This window comes from Manacus vitellinus, unplaced genomic scaffold (assembly GCF_001715985.3).
Source record: "Manacus vitellinus isolate BGI_N305 unplaced genomic scaffold, ASM171598v3 scaffold_6_pilon, whole genome shotgun sequence".
Lineage (NCBI taxonomy): Eukaryota > Metazoa > Chordata > Aves > Passeriformes > Pipridae > Manacus > Manacus vitellinus.
The window spans coordinates 8,998,970-9,023,787 of NW_021940750.1; the positions used below are offsets into that span (position 1 = coordinate 8,998,970).

Sequence of the window (24,818 nt, forward strand, 5' to 3'; positions counted from 1 at the left end):
TTCCTCCCATGAGTGCTTCAGAGCTCACCAGCTCGCAGAGGTTGAGCTGCACTCTTCTCTAGGCTTGGGGCCGGGGGCTGGCCCAGTTTTTTCTAGCACCCCTTTCCATCCAGGCAAGAAGTTTCCACAGGTCTTTGACAGAAAAATGCCAGTTTTATTGACGTTCCACATTTCTATGGGTAAAAGCAAAGATGAAGAACTATGTTCCTGGTGTTGTAAGGCCTGCATCAAAATTTTTTAGTTTGTTGAATGGAATAAAGCAACTGAGGACTTGGTGTGGTAATAGTTCTGACCACTGATCAGCTGCTTGATTTCACACCCTATTTTTTGTACTGAAGTGCAAGAGATTATTATTATTCTAATCTCATGTGGATTCTTGACTATACAAAAGCTTTCCATCGGAGATGTGAAATGAAGTGTTGTCCTTGGAGCCGTGTTAATGCCCAAAGCTGGGCCTGCTCTGTCACTACACAGAGGGTAATTCTGCGCAGTCATTGCATTGCTGCTTTCCAGCATGTTGCTTTGAATTTCTGGGGTCACGCAAGCTGCTAATAAACAATGCATGTCATTCCTACAGATGGATCCTTTTCCTTCACACAGCAATGTGTGTGCAATCCACCCACCACTCATCACACCTAATCCTTTCTTGGAAGCAAATGTTGAAAGTGCAAAACACCCCTTCCCACAAACAATGAAATAAAGAAGAAAGAAAAGCGACACCCAAGGTGGAGCCCCTGTGTCCCCCATGTGAGGAACCAGGCAGCGGACTTCCAGCATCCCAGGTGATGTAATGCTAGTTTAACAGCCATACACACCTCTGTGTGCTCGTGAACAGAGCAGGCTGAGGCAAGTAGCTGCACAGAGAGCTCTGGAAGCCGCTAGCAAGAAATGCAGTTTGGTGTGTGGGTGTGTGTGTGTGCCCCTTTGATGCTGGGAAGGAATCCTCTGCTTTCTTTACTGCACTCCATTTTGCCTGTGGGCTATGTGGAAATACAAGAAGGTGGAAGCAAGAAGCAACTTGTTCTGTTGGGGAGGGAAAGCACTCTGTAGCTATTTACACTGCACACTACAGCTTTTAAATGAGGTGGTCTGAGTGCCTGCAATGGTTAAACCCCAAAATTCTTTCCACAGGACTGTTCATTGCCCTGGTGTACTGCCTGCTAGCAGTTGGTTTTTGTTCCCCTCTGTGGCAGCTGGTTGATATGAGGTGATCTGGATTTGGTGATTCTTGTCTGAAATCCCACTGTGGTTTTTCTCAGTCTTGCAAGGCACTGTGTTTTGCTCCAGCAGTCTCTCCAAGGCATGACGAGGGAAACTGTTTCCTGTTTGTGTGTCTGTGATGGATGTAGCAGCCACTTTTACTACACGTGAGGCATCGGGGTTTTTTGTTCCTTCTTTCTTCAACACTTTCTGGGTAATGTTTTCCACATTTGGTCTCAACCCACAGTCCTTTTCTCAGAAAACTTAACAGAATCACCCCAGCTATATTTCCATGGGTGGGTGGATGTGTTTATACACACATATGTGTTAAAAATATCCTGCTTAATTCAGGTACTATTAGAATATTCCATTACCTTGTATTAATCTAGTTGAGTCAAAAAGCAGTTTAAGCAGTTTAAAACGGATGTAAACTACCTCTGTGTGTGCTATCTGGAAAGAGTTTACCACTTTAACCCAGCTCTGGTTGGCAGGTCCTGGTGGTCTGATGGGAACCAACCTAGAGTTCGCTCAAGAGAGACATGATTAGAGGGCTGCTGTTCCAGACTGGTCCCCCCCCCCCGGGCTCTCTGGGCTGGGCTGCCCCTCCAGCTGCAGGGCTGCTGCTGCCTGCAAGTGGAGCAGATGCTGGCCTGCAATGCCCAGACCCGAGACAGAGAGGACATTGACTATCGATTACTGCTCCTGCAGACAAATTTACATATAAAAGCCGAACGTGAGAGATAACTAACAGATTAATCATGCCCGTTCTCCAAAAGGCTGCTGGAAAACCGGACTGCCTTCTTTATCCAATACAGGTTTAAGTACTATTCGCCTCAGGGTGTAGACGAGTTTATCTTGGTTGGGAATCCAAGGAAATGACTTTTAACCCCTAGCATTGTAATAGGTTGCCCAATGCATCTATATAAACACGATGCACATTTATAGCGTAATGATCCCTAGGGTTCATTAAATACCATAACAAGGATTTTCGGAAGGCGGCCCGAGAGCCCGTTCCTCAAAGCTATATTATTAAGAAAGGCCAAACTGTTACAACAAAATGTCTTAAAGTTGGTTGTCTTTTTTTTTTTTTTAACTAGACTTGAATTATTTAGCATGTTCTCTAAGGGATTATTGTTTCATGTCCCTTTTCAGCACTTGAGATCTGAAGAGTCCCTGAAATAGTCTCTGCAGGCAGTATCCAGTTAACCCTTCTGTGTTTCCACTGGGGACCTTCAGCTCTGCAGCATTCCTCCCTTCCCAGGCACCAGAATGTTGCAGGCAGTAGTGGATTTCAAGCACAGGTCTGAGCTGAAAAATGATTCTATACAAATACATATGGCAAAGTCCTGCAAAATTCAAAAAGATGAAATCAACAGCAGGCTACACAAATTTAATTAAAGTCCATAGAGATTAACTCTGGAAAGCAGCACACCTGAATAAAAAAGAATTACAAGTTTGGTAAAGCTACAAAATGCTATATATGACTTACAGTGTGTTAGCAAAGTTAAGGTTGACCAGTATACAGTAAAAAAAATAAATCACTTCTGGTGCTCAAGAAAGAAAAGGTTCTGCAGTTCATTACATAGCTTGTCTGTGTTGGTGCTGCAGGGCTAGAAGAAATAAAAAGAAATAAAATGTAATAAAATCTAACTTTGTCTCTTATACCACCAGATCCAAAGCCAAAAATGCAAAGGCACAGTTCTGTTTTGTAAGATTGTACCATTTTTGCACAGCCTTTTCTCAGAGAAAATAACACACTCAAAGTGAGCCACAGAACTTTTACTGAAAAGTTCCCTTTTCAGTATATTTGGGGAGACTCCTGTATTGCTAACAGCGGAAGTGGGAAAAAGCTGACTAATCATCTAACCCTTCTCCAGGCCACAAACATGCTATACCCAGCGTTGTGTCTCCTGATGTGCTACACAGGGTATGGTGTGTCCCAGGGGAGTGGTGGGGATCATGAACCCATCTGCCCACCCTGTCCTCCCACAAGTCATCAGCTGCCATAGCCACGCTGCCTGTTTCAGGTGCTGTGTCCCGGCAGGGGAAAACTGTGTGGGTGCCTCCAGCCCCATGGGGCTTGGCAGGCATAGGTGTGGGACAGGGATCTTGAATGGTGGACTGATGTTTCTTGTGTTTGACTGGGCAGTAGAGCTCCTGGTCTCCAGATTCACCTCACCGAGGGAGGTTTTGCTGGCTTCTGGGGAGGTACTCTCTGCAGGAGGGCTTACAGGATTTGCTGAGCAAAATGGGAAACAGACTGATGCTGGAGGCTGACTCAGCAGCCCTCATGGCCAGGCTTCCCCTTTTCTGCCTGCCTGGTAGGGGTGGGGTGCACAAACGAGGCCCCATCCCAGTGGCTCTACTGGAGAACACGCAAAGAGATGCCTATTCAGTTTGAAGAAACCACCAATCTACAAGGATTTTTAAAAACTTACCCAGTTTGGCTAAGCCTTCTTGGATTAGCAAAATGGGATGGAGCATTACCAGAAGTTGCTGCCTGTCATCATGTCTGGTGCTTCCTGATGGGGTCAGGAACTCCAGCCACCCTGCCCTGCTCACAGGAATTTCAGCAGTTTCACTTCCACACCGAGCAAAATGCCCATAAGCAGCAACAAAAAGTAACGGTTTAAAAAGAGAAAAAAAAAGGATTAAAAAAGCCCACATAAATATTTCAGAATTCAGAAGATGTTTACCAGCAGAGGCTGTAGTTGACAGAAAATGGACAGGCTCTGAGGAGGACTTGATGTGAAAGGAACCTGTAGCTTGACATTCCTGGGCATGGTTGTTAAAAGTGGAGTCCAGGAGGATGCCAAGGTTTGAAGGGGAAAGGAGGACTGCTCATGTTTCATTACAAACCCCTGGAGGGTCCAGCCTCTCTCTCTGTGTGGGAACCCTGACTCTGCGGCAGATTTGGGACCTGTTTGACCTCCCTTGCTGAGCCACCCTTTGATCTCTCACAGCCCTGCCGGTGTGCTCTCCTGAGGGTCACAGCTTTGAGCCCGCTGCTGCCACCCTCCCACAAGCCCCATCATGCCTGGGGACAGCAGTGTAGCACACTGACTGGTGCCTGAGGGGTATAGCCTGGGGCACGCACATCCCATGCATGACCTGCCCCTCAGGAGTGACCAGCATCTGATACACGGTTCCCAGCCATGTAAGGGAGCTGGACATGAGGCAGGGGCATCCATGGTTTGTCTTTGGTCTCACCCATGTATTTCTGCATCAGGCTTGACTGCTGTCAGCTTTTTCCCATCCATACAAACCCTGTACATATAGAAAGTCTTATTAAGAAAGGATTGGTCTGAATGTTGACACATGTTTTGGGGGAGGAGAAGCTGAACTCCTTCATCCACCTCTAGTGCCTCCTTTGCCCCAAAGAAAAGGCCGTTCTCATTCATTTCTTTCACTGCAGTTAATTAGTAAGTCCCAGCCAGCCTGTCCTCTGGAGCTGGTAGTTCCTTTAATCTCTCTGTTGCTAGGGCATGCTGACATGCTCTGCTGGTACCAGCTCCAGCGTGATGCGGGGGATTGTGGAAAGAAAGGGGAAAGGGCTGATCAAACAGAGTCAGATTTAAGAAAAAAAAAAGTAAAAGAAAAGAAAAGAAAAAAGAAGCTCTTTTTGATGAGGCTGAGAAGTTTACAATGAGGGAAAGCACACGGTGAATGATAAGGCCTGGAGGAGCTCATTAAATTGAGGCAAGTTGAGCAGACTTATCTTATTTCACTTCCTTTCTCCTGCCACCCCCCACCCCCATGATGGAGAACTCTTTTATTGAAGTGGGGGAGGGCGGGATCATTTCCTTGAAAAGTGTTTGATAGACATAAATGTATACTTGTTTTCCTAGGAGTTTTTGTAAATCAACCCTTTAAACATCTGTAAAAGCAAGCTGAAGCCTCAGCAAAGGGTGTTGCTTGAGAGAAGTGCAGGCTGCAGATGAAAGAAGTCCCATAGCCCACTACCATATCCTCCTCTTGGCTCATCCAGCCTCCTGAGAAATAGCAAGATAGAAGTTAAATAGGACACATGGACCTCAGAGATGACAGACATCAAATATGAATGCAAATGTGAAATGTTTGCCTTGGAAACAGTTTTACTTCAGTCTTTACAAAGTGGATCTGCATCAGACTACACAACCAGAGTAAGCATGTGATTTGAAAAGATCCATGTATTGAAACAAAGTGCTGCCTAGCTAAACCTCACACAGTTGTTTTCTTGGGATCTCTGGCATGTGCCTTTCCTCTGACTGTGGCCAGTGCTTGCTGCCTCAGTAGCAGAGAAATCCCACCACAGCATGTCTCAGTGAGCACAGATACCTTGAAGAGCTAGAGAATGCAAGAGTCTGCAGGCTGATAGGGAAGCTTTGTAGAAGGTCTGTGCTCAGCAGAAGAAACCAGGGTAGGGCTTAACCCCTTGCTGGAAACATGAACAGTGGCAGAATGCAGTAATGGACACTGCAGTGTTTCCTTTAATCTGAAAATTAGCCAGATTGCTTATCAGAGCTCTATTTTGAGAGCCTGCATAAACAATGGACCACAAAACAGAAGTGGGCACCTGCCCCATGCAGCCTCTTACTCATATTGTCAGGAGATGAGCACTCACTTTCTTGCAGGTACAGAAAGGGGTGGTGTGACTGCAGCCCTGCTGGCCAGCACAGCTCTGGGCACTGTAATGGGGACAGCAGTGGCAAATGGCATGTTTTCTCTGCAAAACTCCACCAGCCCTAGCATAAATTTTTCACAGGTTCTTGATGGTTTCGCTTGATCCTTTCCTCCATGGACCCTAAAGGAGGCTGATTTTTTGAAAAGCTACCTCATAGTCCTTTTTATAAAGCAATCCATTATTGCAAATAATATGTTAGCCTCCCTTGCCTGGAGGTCCTTCTCCCTACTTTAATACTTCCCTCTGGCCAAGAATTCCCCTCTTGCTGTGCAGGTTAGGGACGTGGACTACTCACTTGTACTGCAAAGGATAAAGTTAGCTATTCCAAAGATAGGAGCAGCCTTTAAATGTGCAAATATGTTTTTATTAATTTCTCCTCCTACTTCAAGTAGTTTCCCCTCCCCTCCAGCTATAGGAGCACACAGGGATCCTGGCTGCATAAAGTGATGGATTTTACATATGGCAGCTCAGCCTTAGTACAGCTTTACTGGTTTAATCTCTTTCAGGTATCAGCCCATCCTTGTGTAGGCTGTTGTAAGACAATATTTTTTTTTTGCTAAAGGATTCCCTCTAAAGAGGGATCAGGTGTTTGGCATCTAGCACATCCCCCACTCTCATTTCTCTGTCCTCCGGTCTTTATATCACAAATTTCATCAGCAGGACTGTAGCCAAAGATATGATGAGACATGGTAGAGTAGGATGTCACGGTTGTCCCTTACTTTGCCTGGCTGACCCATGCTAGCAATTAGGCTGGTTTTGTTAATATAATCTGAATCAGTAAATGCATTCCTCACATAAACATAGGTTTAGCTAATGGGACGTACTGGTAGGGAGAAACTTTTTAGGGACCTTCCATTAACCTTGATGTGATATATTCATGTGTGTGTGGGCACACAAATGGTAGCATGCTGCTCCTTCAATTACCACACTCATCTCCACTCATTTGGGGTCTCATGCAGAGCAAGCACATGCAAGTTCAGTGGGGCTTTGTTTGCTCAATGTGATAAGGATTTGTAAAATAAAGATGGGAGAGAGAGGCAATTATAGTCTTCTTGCAGTCTCATCCATTACTCTACAGCACTATCTGGTTTAATGTCACCTGATACTCATTTTGCACCTGATGTTAACAGTGGTAATGTGCAAGACAGTGGAAAACTTGTCTGTTGTTTGTGGGATTTAATGCCCCTGTACCTATCTTTGACAACTTGACAACACATCTCTTTCCCTTCTTTCCGAGCATAATGTTTTTTGCCTTGTTTCTTGATGGGTAGTCTCCAACAATTCCTTATAAAAACTGGAACTGTCACTGTCACAGTCTTGCTTTTTAGATGTGATACATTATGTGCTGCCGTGTATCACTGTCTTTACATATGAGTCACACATAATTTATGCATATTGAAGAAGACAAGTCAAAACAAGACCCAGTGGATGAAAGCACAACAAATTCAGATCAGAAGGCACATTAAGAGTGGCTGAGCAGGGGGATACTGTGCTAATGGTGCAATTTGCCCAGGCTGAGGAGAGGTAATTTTTCTATCACAGAAAATTGTTACGCTAAGGATGGATAAGAACTCTGTTAGAAGAGGGCAACACAGCCATTATGGTTTGCTACTTCTAGTGTTAACCTCTAACAAACCACAAATATTGTGTAAGTTTCCATATACTGCAGTTTATCAGCAGGGTATTCTGTTACTTGATTTATAATCTAAACCAAACTGCTTTGGTTTAACAGCAGATAGTAGTAGTGAACATGTCCCGGAGTAGGGTCTAGGAGGTGCCTGGGTCTGAGACATAACTAAAACTCGTGAGAGGCTGTCTTCTCTCTGACAACTGGCTGACACTGCAAAATGCACAGGAACCCTGAAAACAAAAGCAGCAGAATGGGAAGGAAGGCGACTCACAGCTAGGCACAGGGCCAGCTTTCTCTGCTTTTTCCTCTGGGTCTCCACTTCTGGAAGTCCCTGTTTGCACAGCCTTACTATCAACTCGTTTTAGCTGTTCATTTTTGGTGAATCATAACCAAAGGGAACCAAAGCACTTTCTGAAATTTGCTTCCTCTTGGGCAACAGAGAGGCTGGCTGAACTCCTTCCCCTTTTGGCTGTTTATGCTGCTCTTTTGAAAGAGCACCGTTAAAGCAGTGCAACTGCTGTATTTACAGCGTTGTGGTACAGCTTCAGCTTCCTCAAGCAGTGAGCTTTTGAGCATCTTTATTGGTGAAAAGAATATGTGACAGTGGAAAAGTAAGTTAGAGTTTCTGGGCAGGTGTGATTTAAGTGTGATTACATTACTAGTGAATTCTAAGTTTTTCATACATATGAAAATAAAAACATGTTCCCCACTTTAACAGCCTAGTCTGCTATGCCTTCAAGCTCGGCAGGTCAGGTGAGGGACGTTAGTAAAAAAAAGTACCCAAATGAGAAAAGATGATTTTCTAATGACCAGCTGAGATGAACCTGAAGAATACTTCTGTCTGTAAACATTTCCAGCACTTGGGACTACATAAAGTTCAGATCTGGGTTAAAAAATGTTGTTATTTACACCCATCACTTATGGTAAGGATGGGAGGTTAAACGAAAACTGACCAGCAGAGACTGAATGTTCCCAGGTAGAGCCAAACAGTTGGTAAGAGATGGAAACAAAGATCAGGCTTCTGGCCTTTCTTAGACCAAGAAAAACAGTAGTGATTCCATTAAAGCCACTTGCTCAGTAACTAAAGGCAGTAATTTTGGACCTTGTGCAAGGAATAAGTTTTAATCATGTAAAAAGTACCTTGGAGAAAACAGCAACAAGCATCAGCTATCCAAAAACCAGAGAGTTCATGGGAGGTGTAACAGCAGATCCACCTGGAGAAATCATCAGCTCTTCTTTGATCTCAGCCTCAGGGAAATGAGCATGTAGAAACTGGGCTAGATATATTACAACAAAATCACAAAGGTCAAGCAGCAAAATGGGAGCCAATGAGCAAGAGACTTTAAAATGACAAGTAGTTTTTCCATCACTACTGTAGCAGCAAGAGGAAGATGTAGGCGACTGAAAATGTACTGCCCAGTGGGGAAGAAAGGTTCCAGACCATTCATGGCTAGAGTCCAAGTCATACCTTTTTTGCATTTGTTATCACTTCAGACAAATATTACAATCAATGTCAATGACACAGGAGGGTGAGATCATAAAACTAGAACAAAGACTAGATCAGAAGATCCTTCAGATAGTGTTGAAATCAATTGGGCCAGATGAATTTCATCCTTCGGTAGTTGCTACAGCAAGTTATTTAACTGCAAAAGCTCTAGGTGTAACCTTGCCCAGCTCCTGGGATATTATGGAGCCCAGAGATCATACTTGGAAGCCTGGAAAAGTGCAGACGTAGTTCCGGTCTTTAAAAGGCAAAAAAGGAGGAGCCAGGGATTACAGATTGTTCAGTTTAACTTCAATTCCCGGAAAAATACTGGAACAAACAATCAAACTTTGGTAAGCACCTAAAACAAAACAAAGAGATGAATAATGGCCAGCATGGATTTGTCAAAAACAAATTGTATACAATGGGTCAAATTTCCTTTCATGACAGAATAAAAAAACCCAGTTGATAAGGGAGAAGCAATAGTATTCCTATGTTTTGATGGTGGTGAGGCTTTTATCACAGAGTAACATGATACTCCAAAGCAAATTAATTAAGGGAACCTGTGGTAGATGGAGCTTGTCTGGGATGATGGGATGCTGATTGGAAAGCTGCACAAAGAGACTAGTTATTAGTTATACTTTAAAAATGGAAAGATGGATCAAAGAAGAGTTGCTTAGGAGTCTCTACCGGGTCAGTCTGATTTAAGGGGATTATGAGCAGTTTGGACAATGGAACAGAGAATATTACTTTTTTGGCTGCCACAGATCTGGAAAGGTACTTTCGGTGATCTGAAATATAAAGCTACAATTAAAAAGTATTTAGACAAATGCCTTAAAAACAGGATTAATTTCAATAACGACAGTTCTCAGTTTCTATACATGGACATCACCAGGAATAATTAATTCTATTTATATAGGGTACTGAATTTTTGTGCAAGTAGCAACTCTGCATAAAAAGATCTGAGAGATGTTCCACATCACAGTCTAAATATGAGTTAATTACTAATGCAAAAAGGACAAATGTTTTACTAGAATGTAGTCCATAAATAATCATTCTGCTCAGTTCTTTGTGAGGCTGCACTTGGAGTGTGATGTCCAGCTGTGGGTACTGTCCTCAAGACAAGGTCCAGAGAACAACTGGGGGATAATCAGAAGTCTTGAAAAACAAACCTAGGAGGGAAGAAAGAACAAACTTCTTTAAGTTTAGAGAAGACTGGGGGAAGATAGGGTTACCACTGTCAAGTATTTGAAAGGTGGCTGGGAAGAAAAGGGGAATAAATTGTTCTCCATATTGATGATGGATAGGACAAGTAATGAGCTTAAACTACAGAAAAGGAGACTGAGGCTGGATGTTAGAAGGCAGCAAGCAGTAAGGATAATTACAGAGAGAAGTATCTGAGGAGGGTGTGGAATGGCCATCCGGCTTTTAGGAAGAGGTTAGACAAGCATTTGCCAAGTGTGACATAAGTATAATGATTCTGCCTTGGGACATGAGTCTGGACTAAGTTACCTGCTGAGATTCCTCCCAGCCATATAAATCTCTGATTCTTTCCTGGCTGCTGGAGGAAGCAAGGCTGATGTTGTGGAGCACTGTGACTGCTCCACATTTGTGGTGTGCAATGCTCTCACTGGCGAGTGAGAGCCAAGAGCAGTCCCGCAGGAGCTGTGTGCACTACTTTCTGATTCCAAGGAAAAAGGCTGCAGTGAGAGGTGAAGTCACTAAAGACTCAGATGTCCTTGGACTGTGAGAATATAGTCCTGCATGTTTTATCTCACATTTATCTGCATGTCTCTGGTCCTTACATGGTGATGGTATGCGACACTAACCTTGATTGATCAGTATAAAACAGTCTGTTAAGCTGAAAGTCTGTCACTCCGGCTATTCCTAGGATTGCATGCCAGTCACAGCCTCCTGTATAGCCAAGCAGAGCTGGCTGTCCTGCTCCATATAATTCAAGACTGCTTGCTTCCATTTTGGTGGGAACCAGAGGCCAGTTCAGCCTTCAGCCCTGGCACCAGTGACACAGGCTGGCACTAGTAGCCCTAAAGCTGCCACACTGTCGATGCTGGGGAACAGAAATGTGAGAAATTGTTTTTTATCTGGAGTCCCTGCAGGCCATTAGGGACACAGCTTGCTAAAGATTATTTTATGCAAGCACTTAACAGAAGTTTGTGTTTCTCTAGGAATTCAGTGGAAGGTAAGTGGAAAAGCATACAAGCAGGAAGCACAGAAATATATATATATATATTTTTTTTTAGTTTCCAAAGACAGCTTTTACAAATGTTAGTATATAATTAGAAAAAAAAAGAATGCTTATTTTAAAGAGATGTCTAACCCAGAGTCCCTTGAAAAAAATAGTAGAAAGCAAACATGGAAGTCCTTCAACTCTATGTCATCATTTACAGGAGGTTTCCAATTGTGAAATCTCTCAGAGATGTAGGGCAGATGTTATGGTGAGGAAAATAAAACAAAAACAGATATTGGAATGGGAAATGCAGAGAAGATGAAATGACACCGTGTCGTAATCCTTAGGGGAAATCTCTACACGGCTTTCTAAAATACTGTGCTGGTGAGCAATTAGGAACCCAGATGAGCTATATAAACAGAGCCACTAGAGGTCTGTAACTGTTCCCATGCGGTTTCCACAGAGACCGTCAGCCTCAAGAGCAGCTTTGGGGAGGGGACTACTTCTGCCCACCATATTCTAAATGATCCCTTTAATATTCTGTCCAGAGCTATTTGTGTAAGAAATGCACAAAAATGGAGGTTTTCCAGTGCTCATTCCTGTTCCTATGGCAGTACATCAAAGGCAATAATAATACAGATTTAATTAATTCAGGAGAAGGAATTCCCACTTGCAGTGGTCTTACCCCTGCAGTGGAGGGAAGTTGTCAATCATAAGGGCAAAGGTGCTGAAACTGGCATGGATTTGCGAGTTGGGGGATTTTTTGTTTGGTTTTCGTTTGGTTTTTTGTTTGGTTGGGGTATTTTGTTGTTTGTTTTGTTTTGTTTTGTTTTGTTTTTCCTCACTAAGGCATTCAGGAGGGGAATAAAAAAATAAATGCCACCTGAGCTTCAGAAAAAGTAGGGTTTCTTATATAATCAGCAATTTATAACTGTGTGTGAACCATACAGCTGCAGGAAATCTGGACAACACTAGGCCTATAGTCTTGTCAAAAGAAACGTCTCTGAGGGAATCATATTTCCCCATCCCTATCAGCCTTACTCTGAGTGCGCATCCTCATATCAAAGATTAGCAGCATCCTCAAAGGAGGCAAAACCTGCAAAAGTTGGGGAGGATCTCATCTCCACCTGCAACCATCCAACTTTGCGTAAATCACAGGAGCAGAGGGGATGAAATAATTGGCAAGAACCAAGAATTACTGACTCAGACACCAAGGAGTGCAGATAAAAATCCTTGCACGGTGCTAACATCACAACAATTAAGAAAGGCATTTTTGGGAGAGAGAGCAGGGAGCAGGCCACCAAGGTACTTGGGTTTTCTAGAATGCCTTAAAGAGGAGAAGGAAAGAAGAGAGAGGAAGTTTGTTGATTTTACTTGAGCTAGAAATTACCATGATATTAACCTGATGCAAATCTACAATGGGAGATCTTAAGGAGGTCAGCCGAGAATGGAAAAGCAGAAAGAATGACTACTTTCCCATCAAAAATATATTGTCTGAGTGGGAATAGTATAGGAGAAAAGACCACACAGAAAGGAAAATATTAAATAATTCTGCTGATGTAAAATGAATTAATTTCTTCAAATAATGTCTTTAAAAAGACATTTTTTCTCAAACCAGTGTTCTAAAATAATGTTTAACTTATACCTGAGACAAAGCTCCCATTGCCTTCTCCTTAAACAATTGCAGAATATCAAAGGCAAAGTCAATATAAGAATCTGTTATCCTTTTACTCCGTATGCCCTCAGTTTCCTTTCCATCTGCAGCTTACCTAACCTGGCATAAGTTTCTTTCTCGACATGGGGGAAGGGACCCACATGATCCTTTGTGTGATTTCTACAAGGGTGCTCCCAACAGATAGCACCAAGACAGCACCAGAGCTCTGCTGAAGTAAACCTGTGGCCAGTACGTAGTGAGGGTAGAATCTGCCTACCTAAAATTGCAACAAGGACATTTTTGTCTTTAGCAAAATGGGGATATAAGGCTCATACCCAACTAGGACAAGATGGTGATTTGTCTACCACTCTGTGAAACAGGCATTAATTAGAAAAATCACATAAATAAGGACTCACTTAGATCCAATGCCCTGGTCTGCTGCAGGCATATTTGTAGAAGTCCACTGCACAAAATGATTTAGAAATTGTTTCCAACCTGCAGCCTGTCTCATCTTTGAAATACAGCTTATACCATCCCAATGTCACAAAACTTTAAGACTCTGACATACAAGAAAGGATCTTTACAGTGCAACATCTTTCAGCCAGTCTTGTGGCTTTTAGCTGGAATCATGCATGCGATTCCCAGCACCACATGTGGTAAACCTTACCTACACAGAGACCTCTGTGTGTCCATTCATTCAGACACACCACCTGTGCCCACACTGGGGCTCACACCAACCCATGTGCATGTGTGTGTGGTTTCTCATCATATATGTTTTCACGGAAAGAGTAAGGTGAGGAAGAATTGGCCTTTTCATTTCTAGGAAGGCCCTGAACAATCATGTTGTATATGGATCTGGAAAAAGGAGGTACTGCCATTTGGAGGAGAATTTAGGTGCTCTGAAGAGGATGACCTCTTCATGCTGGCATAATTTAATTTATCTATTTACTGGGTATTACCCCATTAAACCATTTGCAGCATGGCCAAGGGCGGGCTATATAAGGCCTAATTGCAGTCCCTCATAAAACTTAGTAGAAAAACCATTGACACTTTTCAACTTATTTTTTTGAGGTTTAGCACATATCATACGTCCTTTCATTTCCTTGGGAGTTACGTTTTTCATGGTCTTTTGCAGAGTTCAGTCCCTTTAGTAAGACATTACAGGAGCTTTCTCATAACCTACTGGGTTAAACCCGAGAAGTGGTCAGTCTGGTCTTCCCTAAAGCACTCCCTTGGGCTGCAGGGGTTGGCAGAAGACATGTCAAAGGCCCAGATCATACTAGTCAGTGGGTCATACCAGTCAGTGGGTCACAGTGAGCCAGTGTGCATGAAAGAACAGCACAAAAGCTGCAATCAGTTAGGATCTGTATGCTGTAACAAAGGGAAATGGGGCAAGTCTCAGCCTCAAGACATTTCCAGAAGGAGGTGAGGTGATGCCTGCTGATGACATTGCTTTTGATATAAGAGATCTTAACATTAGTTATTTAAAAAGCATTATTTTTTATATTTTATAGCCAGCAGGTTCTTTTGGCACAGAGGCCCCTTATCACAGTTCAGACACTATTGCAGTTTGCCACTACAGTTCTAGGGAGAGTCCTTGGGCTATTTGCTTCATAGCCGGAGTTTGGAGCCACAATATTTACTGTAACCTGAGCTTTAAAGGTTCTGCATGTTATTAAGAAAGCAAGCTGCAGCCTGCCCTCTTCCCCCGCCCTTTCTTCGGGGTGGCTATAGTACTGAAAATGTGCACGCTGCCTTTTATCTGGCTTCACAAAAACATATCTACAATAGTGTAATTTTTATGGCAGTAACACGTGAAAAGAATGTGTAAAGCCTATGAAAGTATGCAAAGACTCATGCTAGTTCTGTGTTTAATGACAGTGAGATATGAGGCTGCCACACCACACTGAATCTGCAAAGTTCTGGCTTTCTGAGCCAGCCTTTAAGAAGGCTGAAGAGTGTTTGTGTCCTGTGTGCCATTTGTCTTGTCAGGAATGTGCTAAAAACAAATCTCTGTATACTGGTAGTGATGTCTGGAGTAGGCCCAGTCCCCATGTGAATGCACTCTGCTTTTTGTGGTCCCTGATAATATGGAACTGTCTGTTACGGATGACTTGGATTTTAATCAGGGACATCCCTGGGAAAAGCAAGCTGATACCTACACTATGAACTTCCATATGTTAAAACATCAGGAATTCTTTTGATTTACCTTAGATTTGAATTTTCTGGGGAGGAAAAGTATAAACAGTCCTTATATAATTTTATATTTAATGCATAAGTGCAGTGTTCCAATAAGTATTTTTCCCTGTAAGATAGAGATTGACTCTCAGGTAGATCTTCAATTTAGAATGTCTTTTCTTGAAATCAGTGTTTTATCTCTACCCTTGCCATCCTCCTTTGCAATCCCAGAAAATGAAGACTGGTACATTCCTGAATGCTGCTCTAAAATAATCATCCAGCAACAGTCAACTTCTACCTCAAATGCATTAATGAACTCCTTTAAACCACCAGTGCTTATGAGAACAACATTCAGCCATGTGTCCATGCTTCAGATACTGGGTTGCTTGTGAAGCAGGCAAGTTTCCAAAGCTGGGATAGCATTCCTGTTACCACTTTCCCATGCCAGCTCTCTCAAGGAGCTGTTATAAGAGGTGGTAATTAGATGCTCGAGAACTGCATTCGATCCCTCCTTCCCCTTGCCATGCTCCAGACATCCCTCCCACTGAGGAAAATGCTAGTAGAGTATTAGGTCATCTCGGTGCTTCTGTATGTAGACTCCTGTTTTCTTGACCAATTCTCCCATAGCTTGCTCTGCTGATTCCCAGGTCCCAGTGCACTGGGGTTATGGTTAAATATACAAAATAAAGGCGGAGAAATGAGTGGCTACATCACAAAAGCATATGACTGGACATTTTGTTTCACAACGCTGATGAGACAATCTGAATCATACTGTTCCTCCCACACAGAAATCCCCTTCCGCTATAGTTATGCCTTGCATACCTAATAGTTTAGTAATAGGTATAAAGCAACTTCTCTGCAAAGCTGGGGAAAACCATATATCCCAAGTGGCCAAATGCCACCCTCTTCAGCTTTGGTCTAATACTGACATCTCAGATATTGACACTGTGATAATCATTACGAGAAGTGCCAGTGGAAAATGATTGGATGCAAAAAGTGCAGTTAGACAGCCAAGAATAACTGCAATGTCCTCTTAATATTTTGGTTACTTCACATGCTTTCACATGAACCTTGCTGGGAGAGTGGCAGCAGCATAACAAAAGCAGAAGAGTTTGTGGGATTATTCAAAACTCCCTGCTGCTCCTTACAGGCTTGTTTAATCAGAGGGACTGGAGATGGAACCATCCATCTCCACTGTGGCTCATGCCTGACATTCACATCTATCTTCACAAATGAGTGAAGTCTTTCTGAAGCTGCCCAGGCACTGGGAAGGCTCAGAGTCCTCATGCCCCTGCAGTTGGTTCAAGGCATGCAAAACAACCACCATTTTGTTTACCACCTAACGGAGGCTTTCTGGAGTCCACATGCCATCGGTCACATGTGAAACCCAGGCATGGGTCATCACTTCAGGCAAATGCCTGGAAGGGAGAAGGGCAGAGGGAGCTGAGGAGAAGTCAGTGGTATCTGATGGGTAGGTGGCCAGGAGCTGTCAACCACTTTATCCATGACTTGTATGCATGTGTTACAGTACACAGCAGAGTTTTCAGGCGCTGATCAGCAGTGTATTATGGGATAAAAAAGGAAATTTTGGCAGCATATGGGAGAGATTCAGGCTGCAAGAGGTGGAAAGGAGGAAGATCTTTTGTGTGCAAACTATTACAGTGGGAAACTGCCACCCTTTCTCTTGGTTGTCTGGGAATACAGGGGCTGTGAGTCCTGTAGTTCAAGTTTACGAGTTTAAATCACTGAATTCAATGCATTTTCACACGACAAGTCTAGCCCAGCAACTTCCAGGATGCTTTAACTGGGCCCAAAGCACTCCTGCAGAACAAGAGGAGTATTTCCAACAGCTCCTTGAAGGCAGGTAAAGAAGTGAGGTTGGTGTGGCTATAACCTCAGGTACTGAACATATTGGGGCTTCACGGGGACTGGTGGGAGAGGTGGTTGGTGGAGACACTGGACATGTTTGTCCAGACTCTGCAAATTTGCTTTCCCTTGCCCCCGGCACTGGCTCCGTCCTGCCATTGCCGTCCTGGCCCACTCTCCCTGAACTGCAGGCCTTGCTACCAGCCCATCCTCATCCTGCCCTGAGAGCACCTGTCTGGCACCCACCTCCTCAGTGCCCACCACTCCCAGCAGCAGCCCCAGCCAGCTGCATCATTTGTTTTGGAGCCCTGCACTAATTCCCTCCGCCCTCACGCCCCTCCGTTTACAGAATCACAGCCACTTCCAGCTTGTGATAGCGAGTGGCCGCCAGGTGACCCTGGCTTAGTGTAAATATTTTGCTTTTGCTGGAAGGAAATGTGACATACATTTGGGGTAGAAGCTATCCAGAGGCTGCAGCCTCGGGAGCCAAACTGCTGGGAAGTCCCTGCCACAGTGGTCTCAAGGTACCAGCACTGTCAAACATGTAAGACAGAAAAATCATGCACCGGCAAGGGGTCGAAGAGATTTGCTTCTTAGTGACAGAGCAAGTGCAATTGAGGGTCAGCGTGGCGTGCCCCATGTGCAACCCAGCAGGGAGGAGTGAGGGTGCCCATTCTACCCAGGCACGGCAGAGCAAGGCACAGCATGGCTCACCTGCCCTGGCACACCTCCCCATGGGCAGCTGGGCTCTAGCATGAAAGAAGGTCATGGTGGAGAGATATGAGCACGGGCGCTTTCCAAACACTCATGTGAGTTCAGAGCAAAGACACCACCAGAAAAAATCACTACATGATTATTTTTATTAAACTATGTGGCTGTGTAAGCAGCCATGGGTAAGGTGGCTGGTCCCAGTCTCCTGCTAATGGGCTTTGCCTTGCAAAGAGTACAGGCCAGTTTAAGGCCTGGATGGGTTTTAAAAGCTGCCTCCAGCTGAGGGGTTTTTTTGCTGTTGGTGATACTTGTTATCACTTGACTCAGTCTGCCTGGCTGTAGCCATGTTTAAAAAGGAATAGTAATATGGTGCTTAAAGGCATACTGTACCAAATAGCTAGTGTCACATTTTACATCTGATAAATATTAATTAGTGGTATTTCAAAGTACAAAAGGTGTTGGGCTCTCATGTGTTGGCTGGAAAGAAATAGATCTCCCACTTTTAACCATAATCTTGCTGAATTATGCATTTTATTTGGCATGGCTGATTACTCTGGAGTGGTGTCTGCTCATTTGGCATTCCTTGCTGGCATACCAAGGTGCCAACTTCCCGCAGGACAGCCCAGCAGCCTACTCAGGGAATCAAAGAGCCAGATTATCCAGAATGGGCAAGTTGCACCAAGTCAAAGGTTTGGTTTTTTGATAAGTATCCAGAAATTAAGGCTCTCACTTGCTGAGGTTTTAGGCCATGCCTAGGCCCCATCCTGATCAACTGCTGTGAGCTTAATTATCAGCCTTTGTTTCTCCAGACAGTCAAATTTGTTATGGAGAAAATGCATGTGTGCTGGATTCACTTGTGAAAGGCTTGACAGTAGATAATTTAAAATCAAATTACAGACTGCCATTAAACCAAAAGCAGAAAGTTCCCTTTCTTTCCCTTTTCACAGGACAGTGCTTCTCATACACTAAAATAAAAGCTGAAAACAACTGCACAGTAATGCTCAGCCAGTCCACAAAACCGTAGGCAGGCACATTGACTTTTTAGGAAGATCCCCAGTGAATGTTAAACAAACCCTGCCATTCCTAGTGCTACTGCCTGAAATCAGCGCTTCACTCCCCGCTACGTGCAGAGACATTTAAACAGCTCTTGCAGCAAACGCTGACATCATCATACTGAATCCTGCCTGGGAGACCTCAGAAATGAGTCACAGAGAGGGGAATTAACCTCTCCTTAGAGCTGTCAGTGGATTAGCCAAGAAGTAGTGGAGAAGGAAGGAAATTAAATAAAAATTTTCAGAATTGGAAATTTTCACTGGGTAATTTCATAATTAGAAATGCACACATACACACACATATACATACATATACACATATATGTACATATACATACCTGCAGACCCTCGACAGCCAAAGAAAGCAACAGTAAGCTGTTGCAACTGAAGCATGTGCCACACAATCCTAAGCAGGACGTTCTGTTCGTAGTAGAACATAATGTAGCTCATGGAAGCTCAAGGATGAAGCAATAAAAGTTGTGTACTAGCCAGTTCAAGGTTACACAAAAACATTAAGCTCCCTCTTGTTTAGAAGACACTGAAATGTGATACATGAACACAAAAGAAGTAATGTCGTTAAATTTTGAAAAGAATAGCTGTTTTATTCTGTAGGGGTCTATGGGATCCTCCACTCTGAGGAAAACAAAGGACCTCCATTTTCTTGACTGGAAGGAGGGATTAATTTTAGATGGAAGCAGTATACATGTGATTTTCCTCATGTGGTAAATTAACTGTAGGCTAGCAGGCCTATGGGCTACTCACCGTTTCTATTTGATATTCAGAGTTGTGCTGTGGGAAGTCGTGGAGGGCCCACACCTTAGCATGGGTCAAGCTGTTCTTATATGTCTATATTCTGACTTATAACTGAAAGTCATGGCAAAGCTCTTGCCTCAGGACACAAGTTGATGTCTTGTCTCCTTGAAATTGCCACCAGCAGCAGGTTGGCCACAGCCAGTGAGTGCCCCGCAAGGCGCTTCCATGCTTGTCTGAACCACCTCACACAGTAGAGTTATGGAGAGAGATTTTTGGCTGCCACAGCCTTCAGGTATGATGTGTTATGTAGCACCTGTACTACGAGCTCCTGCTTCTCCCTAGAGCAGCCAGAAGGAAGGAGTCCTGGCATCACAGAGCTGAGAGACAGTCCGTTCCAGGCCAGCAAGGTGCTGATCCATGAACTCACTTGCCACTATGGATACGAAATGATGGGAAAAGGCAAAGAAGCTCACATCCATTACAGACAGGTAATTCCCTGCCCAGACAATGACAGACCTGTCTCCCATCAGACTGCCTGTTTAACAACAGATTAACCAAATTGTTTTGAGCTTTTCTTGTGCTGAAAGGATGTTGCCCAAAGCAGCTGAAAGGACAGCCCACATATCCAATACTAGCAGCTCTTTTTGATCTGCTTTTCCTTTGACATTGCTGGGGTACCGTCCCACCATCACCCTACAATGTAAATTCACTTTTTAATGCAGTTGGCTCGGATTTGGGAGGAAGGTAAAGTGCCAGCCACCTAAAAGAACAGCCAGAAGAGTTGCCACCTAAAAGACCACCTGGCAACGAAGCGATTAAACCTGGCAAAAAAGGAGTTGAGAGTAGTTGTATTATTTTGGGGTGGTGGGGTTGCAGGGAGAGGTGGTGTTGGTATAAACAAAGAGCTCTGGACTCAGTAAAACCAGCAAATTCAGCCAAGCACCAAAACTGGTGCCAGTTCTAGATAAACTTTGGTCCTCCTCTTGCAGTTTTCATCCAGAATTGTCCCAGTCAGCACTAGGAACTGCCAATGGGTGCATCTCATCAATAAAAACAGGCTAGAAGAGACTTGTGATATGTTTCCTATGTGGTTGTCTCAAACAAGGAGGTATCTCACACCCAGAGTCCAATGTAGCTGAGCCAGTTCCAAAAGTTGGCTTGGTATCTACACTCCTACATAGGAGCTGGGGAAGCCATTAGCCTGAGCAACAGGAGGAAACTTACTCTTCATTCAGAAGTGTTTGGTTTTGGCTTTGAAAATTATAGATGGGGGTGGGGGTGGGAGCGGGGGGTGGCATCCTTTGAGTTGCAGTTCTGGCTGCAGCTTTCAGTGGTCACAGTAATCTCTATATAAATACCTGTGATGAAGGACCTGGTTAATTTTCTGAGCAAAAAGCTCTCCCATACTGAGATGTGTACTTCAAGAAGAGGAGAAACAGACACATGTGGCATGTGTTTCTGAACTAGAAAACATGAAAAGTTATGCACAACAAGGAAGCACAGCACAATTGCTGAGAGGTAGCTGGGAGGGCTCTTTCCTTTCAATCTGTCTATCAAGAGAAAAGATGCTTGAAGACTGCACCCATCCTGAAACCATAATTTTCTCTTGCAGAGTAATAAGCAAATAGGTTTTAGCCTGTTGCCTGCAGGGAAATGGTTTTGTAATGGAAGGAGCACTCTGATTGAAATCAATGAACAGGAGAATGGATGTGTTTGTTTTTCCAAGTACTGGAGGTGAAGGTGCAACCACGCTGGGATTTCTTTCACATCCTCTCCACTTGACACAGGGCAGGGGACAGGCACAGACACATGCAGAGCTGCACATCTATGTGGAGGGAGCATGTAACTGTAATAACAAAAGCTTTGGACTCTGCCTCCCCCCCCCTCTAGTGTGTGCCATGCCCTTCCTGTAAGTGGAGTGGGAAATGTGGGGCTCCTGGCATGCCTGATGCTCTCCCTCAGGCTGTACTTGTTTGAATGTTTTAAGCCAGCACTTGCCACCAACACGGGAGCTGCCTTGGTGTCTCACTGCCTCTGGCTACTTGCTTCTATTCCTCAGCTCTTGTGCAATCACACCGAAGTGGACTGGTGAGTGCAGCTGGACCACAACCAACCAAGGCTTATCAAAAGGATGCTTTTCTTTGAATCTACCTCCGTTCCCCACTCCAGTTCACTCTCTTGCACTAGGAATGAACCTCATGTGCTTCTTTTGGCAGTGACACAGATTTATGCAGACAGGTGTTCATGGCCCCCTGGCCTGGGGCAAGGGATGACTTGGGTGGGCCAGGGCCATGCTGGACCCAGGGCATCCCTACCTGCCTGTGTGGGTGGTGGGAGAAGAGAGTGGCAAGCAAGCTAAACTAATCTACCAGGTATTTTTGTTTATTGATTGTGAACCCAGAACCACCAGTATAGTTCTGTCTGTGCTACATATGTTTTGTTGGTATGTCTGAATGATATGTGCCCAGCACAGGCACAGACTCAGCATTAATTTGGAAAAAGAGAGTTATCTAGCCAGATAGAGGCATTTTTTCCTCCCTTCAGCTGCATTCCAAAGACAGACCATTATTTGGAGGTATCTTGTGTGTTTAGTCAGTGCACAGGGAGCATTTGCAAATGCAAAGGCAGCAGTGAGTAGACGCTTTAATCCTGTCTTATACAGAGCATTCCCCTTTTTCATATATTCCTAGCATTTAAACCATTATCTCAAAGGCAGGCCTACAGCTGGAATGAATACTTTAAGATAACTAGCCCTCTCCATGTCTTGGCCACTGGATGCCCATATGGACTTCTGTTTTTAATGTATATTTCCTGTTGGCCCTCTTTGCTTCTAGCAGATAGAGAGCAAGGTATTTCTCTGTGTGTTCTTGTATGTGCTAGGACAGGTACTCTTGTGCCTATACAAGTAGTTGTAAGCAGATGCAGATATAGATATGCCCATACAGACCCACATTACTAGTCACGTTTACATCTGTCTATATACATGCCTATCCTGCCATGCAATCAACATATACACAGGTTTGCTGCAACAAGCCAGTTGTTTTATTTCTCTCCTGAATTGCCAAATGCTGCAAGCCGCAGGCTAGCTATTGTGGACCCTGATTCCCAGGTTTCTTCTGCAGTTGTCGAGTAAGCAGCACTGCAAGTTTCCTAACAACTGGGATGAAGTTTTGTGTAAATCACCTTCTAGGCGTTAGACTTTTCCCAGCAAAAGAGGGGGGCGGGTGTTTGGAGGAGGGAGAGTTGCTCTCTTTGATGTGGGGATTAGTTCACATGTCAGCACTACCCCCCTTTTTTTAATATGCTGTGATTTATAGAAAGGCAGCTATGAGAGATAGCCAAGGGGACACCCACGTGGGACTTACTGACAGACACCACCTCCCAGAAAATACCTACAACTAAAGCAGCTGGCATCAACAGAAAGACTCCAATTGCAAAAAAATGAAAGCATCGTAAAAAAGCCCTGTTTTGCCTAACAAATGCTTTTTAAAAATTAGGATATGCTTTAATGCTTATTAAGCAGAAACTGGTTTTCCCAGCAGCAGAGGGGGAGTCTTACTGCACATCCATAATAAAGAAATTATCAACACTTTTTCCTTTAAAAAAATCCACATTTGTTTTGTATTTTCCCCTTAGAGCACACATCACTAGTGAGAACGAGTGTGGCTCCAAAAATGATTATGCTCACTTGAAATATATTTAGCAATGGGACTGCTCCAGTCAGAGTTTCCACGTTCTCCTGCATGAATATTTTATCAGTGCTTTAGAAAAACTTCACTTTTTGGTTGAAAGTTACGTGGTTGTTCTGCAATGCAATCTTATGTGTATTAGTGTTGAAGGAAAGTTTCCTGATGCTTTTCATGGGAACTGGATAAGGCTCTGACTTATTAGGCTAGAAGTCATATTCAGAGTAGCTTTGCTTTAGCATATCTGAATTATTTAGGCTTACTGCTTTGTGGAGTGGATGGATGAGGGGCTGGCAAAGGAGACAGTGATAGATACAGTAAGAAAGATTTAACTAGTTTTATAGTCCATATTAGTATTTTTTCAATTTTTTGTCTGTTTTGGCCTTTTCCTAGTATTTTTATTTTTCCAGTTATCTTTTAATGAAACTTTCAGACAGTTTAGGAAAGCAAACCTTTTTTTTTTTAATTAAAAACCAAAGTTTAATTTCCAGACTTATCAGCTCTTTGAGCTGATTCCTTGTCTGGCTACTCTTGTGTTGAAGGCAGTGGGGGCCCCAAGGCTGTGGCAGCCCAGACTTCAGATTGAGCTGCTATAAAACTACCCCAAATAAGCAGTTTTATCATGTTGTTGTCACAGAGGTAACATGGGGTCTTTCTCAGGTATTTCTTTTAACTCCTCTCCCATCCACATACCTGAAGTCTGCATTCACCTTTGATGCTGCTTTACTCTGGTCCTTCTAGCACATCAGAGGCATCTCAGTGACTGCTTGGGCACCTTACCTTGAGGGACAGACAAAAGCCAAACCACTTCTTTGCCACTATGTTTCCAATGGTCTGCTGTGATTCCCCCCCACTATTCTTTTAAGCATAAAGAGGTTATTGTGTCACCCCTCAGCAACCCATAAATGCCACTGACAACCAAAGCGTGACACGCGACGGGACGCGCCCCACAAGTAGGCTTTGTACCCAGGGCGGTGCAGTAAAGTGGTCATGTTCAAGTGTGGCCTCACAGTGTGACTTCTCCCACCCCACCCGGGGCTGCTCCATGTGCTCTGACCCAAATGCTAATCAAACTACTTAAACCCACAGTGAAAGCACAGACAAAAGCTCTTCTGGCATCTCCACAAGCCAAGTGGCGCCCTGGCCCAGGGCTCCTCCGAAGGTGTGTTGTGGCAGCACTCTAGTACAAATTGGCCAGGCTCTGCAGAGCATGGCAGAAAGGCATAAAGGTTTGCCTCTCAGGTGCCTGCGTATGCACTGCCTTGGCTTGCTGCTGCTCTTTTGTGCCACTGTAAAGTGACTGCAAATACAACACTTCTCAGAAACATGCACAGAGTAATGTATTATATGCACATGCACCCTCTCCCTCAAAACAAGTAACAGTATAGTAACTCAGAGGGATGCTCCCTTTCAACCCAGACTGATGTGGGGTTGGGGACGGTATGTGGAGAGAGACGGGTGACTTGGTGGACTGGAAATGATAACCCTTTCCACAGCCTGGGAAACACACCACATGTGTTTCTGGCAAAGAAGAGTATTTAAGAGACACAGCACATGCTGCACTACTTATTCTTCTTCACAGATGGCTCACTGGGGCCAAAAATCAAAACCATTTCCTACTTATTTGTTCAAATTGTCAAAATATTTGATGGAATGAATACCAAGCAGTATCTTGAAGACAATACTTTATAGAAAGAAACACAATTTGGAGATCAATCTGCACTCCCATTTCACTGCACTTTCCAAAAATGGAA

The 24,818-nt window shown here is 43.9% G+C and overlaps 1 protein-coding gene across 1 annotated transcript in view; it reads right to left on the minus strand.

Moving 5' to 3' along the window:
- Window positions 1–9,987: 9,987 nt before the first annotated feature.
- Window positions 9,988–24,818, minus strand: part of RAD51B (RAD51 paralog B) — a 408,859-nt gene continuing 394,028 nt past the window's right edge. Inside the window, exon 11 of the mRNA XM_029964330.1 lies at window positions 9,988–10,148. Coding sequence (XP_029820190.1) covers window positions 10,093–10,148 — 56 coding nt within the window. The 3' untranslated portion in view covers window positions 9,988–10,092. The remainder of the gene's footprint in view (window positions 10,149–24,818) is intronic.